The sequence below is a fragment of the Monopterus albus genome, unplaced genomic scaffold, assembly GCF_001952655.1.
Source record: "Monopterus albus unplaced genomic scaffold, M_albus_1.0 scaffold518.1, whole genome shotgun sequence".
Lineage (NCBI taxonomy): Eukaryota > Metazoa > Chordata > Actinopteri > Synbranchiformes > Synbranchidae > Monopterus > Monopterus albus.
In genome coordinates, this window is record NW_018128398.1 from 121,662 (window position 1) to 127,863 (window position 6,202).

Genomic DNA, 6,202 nt, shown 5'->3' on the forward strand with positions numbered 1-6,202 from the left:
TAGATTGTGACCTCTTAACACTCTCTTTAATTGTCTTTCTAATTAAATGGCATATGCTCTCTGAAGTCTTTCACTCTTGCTTACAAAACCTGCACTATCTAGCCATGTTCAACTATAGTAATTATTTCCCTATCAGTAATTATACTGCAGGCCATAGAGAGGGGAATTTCACTAGAGCTAACTCTCTCAGTCAGTGAATTCCACTGATAGATAGAGGCCATACAATACAAATGAATACTGTAACTTCTCCATCTTGAGGTCTCTATATCAGCAAGAAGTAAACTAGAAAGCTTATGCTCATTCCACCTTTTATATTTGCACTGTAGCTACTTGTATGCATGATAGGTTAAATTACTGGACAACTGAGTAACTATCTGATCACTCACAACTAAGAACACCTAGTGCTGAGTTTAAGCCAAGATATACTGAGGCAATGAAGCAATGATGAAATAACGATCTTGAGTAACTTTTTGTGCTTGTTTTTCTGTATTTTAAGTCTGTAAAGTTACTTTTTCAGACAGCACAAGGGTTAGAATCAGACTGAGTTTTCCTGTTTTGGCATGCAAGCTGGCTGCTTTGTGTTGTCGCTTGCAAAAGGAATTGTGTGTACTGTAGAACTGTTTGACTTGACTGTAGACTTACTGTACATATATTATTGTTTATTATTGTTTTGATTTATGTGTGATCAAGACATTTTTGTTTGAAAATGTCTACCATAGGTAGAAGAATAGAAGCATTATTGACTATAATTATGTCCCCAGATACACATGGTGCCATCTTAGTCAGTCAAGATTAACACTATTGATTTGAACACACAACTTTCTGGATGGTGATTTGGAGTCAGACATGCTACTGTTATGCTATGAGGTCAACTCCTCTTTTTGTAACAGTCAAGAGTATTAGGGGAATATTGTTAGAATCACACTTAACTAAAGAGTTTTAGTCAGATTGTTTACTTGAGTAAAAGCAGCAATATGAAAGTGTAACAGACTTCGTGGCAGGTAAAAGTCCTGTAATGACACTCTCTCCTAAGAGAGAGTAGAGAAGTATGTAGAAAAGAAAGAAGAGCAAAGAATTGTCTGAGGATTTGAGAACCACAGTAGTGGAAAAGCATGAACAATCTCAAAGCTACAAGTCCATCTCCAGAGATCTGGCTGTTCCTGTGTCCACTGTGCACAACACTGTCAAGAAGCTTACAGCCCTTAGCGCTGTAGCTGGATGTGGACAAAAGAGAAGAACAGATGACAGATTGCAATGAAGGATTGTTTGACTGGTGGATAAAGAACCTTGATCAACTTCCAAACAAATTCAAGCTGACCTTCTGATTTTTTGTTGTTCCAATGGAAACAAAAAAGATAAACATGAAAATACCAAAGAATTTGTGATTACAACAATATTCTGGGAGAAGTGGTGCGTTACTTGACAGAAATTCAGGCATGTCGATATTTTTGGCCATGATTCTACATTGTATCTGCTTACTGTAGGTTAGGTTACAGGGGGGGGGTGATGCCCCCTCCTCGAACCACCAGCACGAGGTGATGCCATCGTTTGGGGAGCTCTGGAGGTCATCCAGGTGATCCAGGACAGCAACGTCCTTGTCTTTGAGTTTGTAAACTTCATTATCTCCTCAGTTAGAATGGAAGGTTGTAGTGGGTTATTGATTATATTGATCTTTGATTTAATTATGGATTTTAACTGTTGTTACTGGAGACATTCTCCTCTCCTAACTCCATACTTCTGGACTAATGTATTGAACGGTATAAGCTGGTTGTTTTCAAATAGGTGATGAAGGTGAGTGATTCCTTTGTGTTGCCACGTTGGAAAGTGGACAGGGTTGTTATGCAGTTGAAAATCAGGGTTGTGCCAAATTGGAGTGTATCTACATGGTGTTAATGATGATTTAGTGGTTTTGTTTGCTTTCCACCAGGCTGTCAGAGTTGCAGAGATTGTGATATTTTTGCAATAGTTCATTTTCTTAATTGGGTATGGTAGGAAGACAAGGTCTGCAACTGAAGTATTTTTGCATTGATTTTGTTCTAGTTCTATCCATGAACTATTACAACTATCCTTCTGAATCCATGTAACTAAATATTGTAGTTGATTTGCTAATAAATAATGCTAAAAATATGGTGCCTCTAGGCCACCTTGTGATTTCTTCTTCTGGAGTCTTGACAGGGAAATTTTGGGTTTCTTGTTATTCCAGTAAAATTGTGAAGCTAGAGAATCAAATTATTTACTGTAAACCATGTATCTGTGGGTGTTGTTGGAAGCATTGAAAACAGATAGTTAATTTGTGGTTTTCATTTTGACTGAAGCAATTCGGCCAATGAGTGAAAGTGGAGGTTGGTCCAGCGTTTTAGCAGAGGGGTGTAGTTGAAGTTAAAACACTCTGACAGCCTGGGGGAAATACTGATACCTAAATATTTAATGCTGCCAGTGTGAAGTGGAAGGGGGCAGTCTTGAGCTGCAGAATCCCAGGCATCTTCAGATAGTGGTAATATGACGGATTTATTCCTGTTTATTGTGTAGTTGGAAATCCTGGAGAATGTGTTAATAATGGAGAAAGTTTATCATAGTAAAGTGTAGGGGTCCTGTAAATATAATAATAAAAACCACCTGTTTGGAACATTCCACAGGTGAACTTGTGTTACATCACCTTTCCTTTTAACAATACTTGATAAGCATTTTGGAACTGAGGACACTAATTGTTGAAGCTTTGTAGGTGGAATTCTTTCCCATTCTTGCTTCATGTATGACTTCAGTTGCTCAACAGTCTGGGGTCTGCAATGACGTATTTTGCGCTTCATAATGCACCACACATTTTCAATGGGAGACGGGTCTGGACTGCAGGCAGGCCGGTCTAGTACCCGCACTCTTTTACTACGAAGCCACGCTGTTGTAACACGTGCAGAATGTGGCTTGGCGTTGTCTTGCCAAAATAAGCAGGGACGTCCCTGAAAAAGACGTTGCTTGGATGGCAGCATATTTTGCTCCAAAACCTGTATGTACTGTTCAGCATTAATGGAGACTTCAGTAATGTGCAGGTTACCCATGGGCACTAACACACTCCCATACCATCACAGATGCTGGCTTTTGAACTCTGCGCTGATAACAATCTGGATGGTATTTTTCCTCTTTAGCCCGGAGGACATGACATCCATGAGTTCCAAAAACTATTTGAAATGTGGACCCGTCAGACCACAGCACACTTTGCCACTTTGCATCAGTCCATCTCAGATGAGCTCGGGCCCAGAGAAGTCGGCGGTGTTTTTGTCTGTTGTTGATGTATGGCTTTCACTTTGCATGGTAGAGTTATAACTTGCACTTGTAGATGTTGTGACGAATTGTGTTAACTGACAGTGGTTTTTCGAAGTGTTCCTGAGCCCACATGGTCATATCCTTTACAGAACAATGTCATCAGTGTTGGTTTATGGCCTTCCCGTTTACGTGCAGAGATTTCTCTGGATTCTCTGAACCTTTTGATGATATTATGGACTGTAGATGATGAAATACCTAAATTCGTTGCAATTCTACATTGAGAAACGTTGTTCTTAAACTGTTGGACTATTTGCTCACACGGTTGTTCACAAACTGGTGAACAGCACCCCATTCTTACTTGTAAATGACTGAGCCTTTTGGGGTGTTCCTTTTATACCCAATCATGACACTCACCTGTTTCCAATAAACTTGTTCACCTGTAGAATGTTCCAAACAGGTGGTTTTTCAGCCTTCCTCAACTTTCCCAGTCTTTTGTTGCCCCTGTCCCAGCTCTTTTGGAATGTGTTGCAGGCAAAATGAGTGAATATTTGCAATAAGCAAAGTTTATCAGTTTGAACATTAAATATCTTGTCTTTGTGGTGTATTCAATTAAATATGGGTCAAAAAGGATTTGGAAGTTACTGTATTCTGTTTTTATTTACATTTTACACAATATCCCAACTTCATTGAAATTGGGGTTTGTAAATGCCTAACTCTAACCTAAACCTAATTCTAACTTGAACCCTAAAACCAAGTCTTGACCCCCCTCAAAAAGCTGTTTCATAAAGTGAGGACTGGCCAAAATGTCCTCATGTTGCACAAATGTCCTCACTCTGTAGTTAAAAAGTACCTTTTTGGTCCTCACTATATAGAACAAACTGACTCAAACTGTAACCTTAGAAGTAATTTGTATACATACAGTATACATTTTTCAGTATTATACTCTTTCAGCCTCATTCCCCATCCCTCCTTTTTTCTGACAGACTGCTTTAAGTGAGATGCTTGTGGTTTAATAATCTTTGGTGTGCAGATTTTAGTGAAGCTGAACATAGGAAAACACAGTCACACCCATGGTGTTCATGAAGGAATAAATAGAAGGGAGAGAGAGACTGATATGTCAGAGTTGGCTGTTTCTGTTCTGAGCTGAACTCTTGCAGAGTCATCATCTGCTGTCTCACCATTTGTTCCTTTGCCCAGACCAGTGAGTTTTAAACTTTCTTAAAAGACTCACATTTAAAAAAGCTTTTTTTTCCACAGGGGGAAAAATTGTTTTTATGGACTCTTAGAAACTCTTGTCCGCTAAAAACACACCCTATTTTTGAAGACACTGGTGTACATAATATGCTGCTTCTCTCAGCTTGCATTGCTGGACCTAGTCATTTGTGATTCCCAGGGGCAGACATCAGGCCAGTGTGTCCCTTAACACAGCATGTATCACAAACAACAGTGCCCCCTGCTGGTTGCATCCTGACACTGATTACAAGCTGAGACACCAGTATTGTAGCATTCTTGGGCACTCTGACTCATGTGTGTGCAGGCTTGAATGCTCACATATAGCACATGTATGCACACTCTGAATGTCTCGCACACACATTCACTCACACATATAGACTCACTAAGGCAATAATGCAGTCAGTCTTCAGTGATTTAATATAGAGCTTGACCAGCCCAGCTTTGAGATGGGGTCATTCACTAATTCTCCTTCAGTCTTGTCCATGTTTATTCAGCACTTCACTGCAATCTGTCCTGACCTGTTTCCTGCTGCTTGCCTATTACAATTCCTCTTAATTGTAGAACACTGTTTAATTAACTTGATGGACGCAAATAGTCTGATCCCACAGGGAAAGGGTGAGTGGAACAGAGAGCAAATGAGAGTCAGAGTTCTTTGGGGTATGGGTGCTAAAGATTTGCTTCCTCATTTGGATATTATGGTATTTGTTAATGATATACTGGTTGGTTATATAATTTTCTCTTGGTTGCATTTTCTGTGTGCAGGTAGGGTATATACCTCATAGACATGATGAAGCTTTATTTGTCTATTTTCTTGAAGCTAGACCACAATTCCCTCATATTTGTAGCCTTTTCTCATTCCTCAAGGAGCCTTCCTATGTTTCAACAACTGTACATTATTTGCATGTCCTTTTGAAACAGTTTGGTTTCCATTGTGGAGAAAATAAAGGCTTAACTCTGGGGATGTTTTATTGTCCTTTCACTGGCAGAGAGACAGAGATGCCAGAAAAAGAGAAGGAGCAGAAAATTCCAGGAAAGGAGACAGAAGAAGGAAGGAGTTCTCCTGCCCTTTCAAGCCCTCTCAGCACCAGGCCAGGATCTGTGAGTGTAGAAGAGGTAAGCAAATGCTCCCATGTAAACTAATCGGGGTTTCTCTGAGAGTCCCAGCTCATCAGGGTATCGAGAGAGCCAGCCTCTAATGGGCAAGCGGAGCCCTGTGTTTGGTGCAGTGCTATTACTGTGGTGGCAGACACATATGCCACATGCACATAGCTTTCCACCTTGGTGTGGAGGCTCCATTCTTTGTTTTCAGTATGTAGAATATCTGAGTACCTTTTCATGTATTCATGTACTGTAAAGAGTGCTGAAAATATTTTGCAAGTTCCTTAATTTATAACATAATATTTGTATCTATATCTATTTATATCTGATCAGATGTGGCACATCTAATTTCATTGTACTCATGTACAATGGCAATAAAAGTAGTTTCAGTTTCAGTATTTGTAATTGTCATGGCTAGAGTGTGATGCCGACTAAAATTAATTCAGACAAACCATCCCAATTTAAAGGATTATTTAATATTACAATTATTCTGAATAGAGTAGTATTTAAACAGATAATCTTGTAGTTAGGGAAACAGAGAACAGGGACTCTCCTCCTGCAATGTGATAGATAAAGCATTAAATAAGAAGATTGTCAAAAGCGTCAGTCCAGT

General features: G+C 39.5%; 1 protein-coding gene across 1 annotated transcript in view; it reads left to right on the forward strand.

Moving 5' to 3' along the window:
• Nucleotides 1-5,631, forward strand: part of LOC109952933 (hydrocephalus-inducing protein homolog) — a 48,717-nt gene extending 43,086 nt beyond the window's left edge. Inside the window, exon 25 of the mRNA XM_020588261.1 lies at nt 5,478-5,631. Coding sequence (XP_020443917.1) covers nt 5,478-5,631 — 154 coding nt within the window. The remainder of the gene's footprint in view (nt 1-5,477) is intronic.
• The last annotated feature ends 571 nt before the right edge of the window (nt 5,632-6,202 follow it).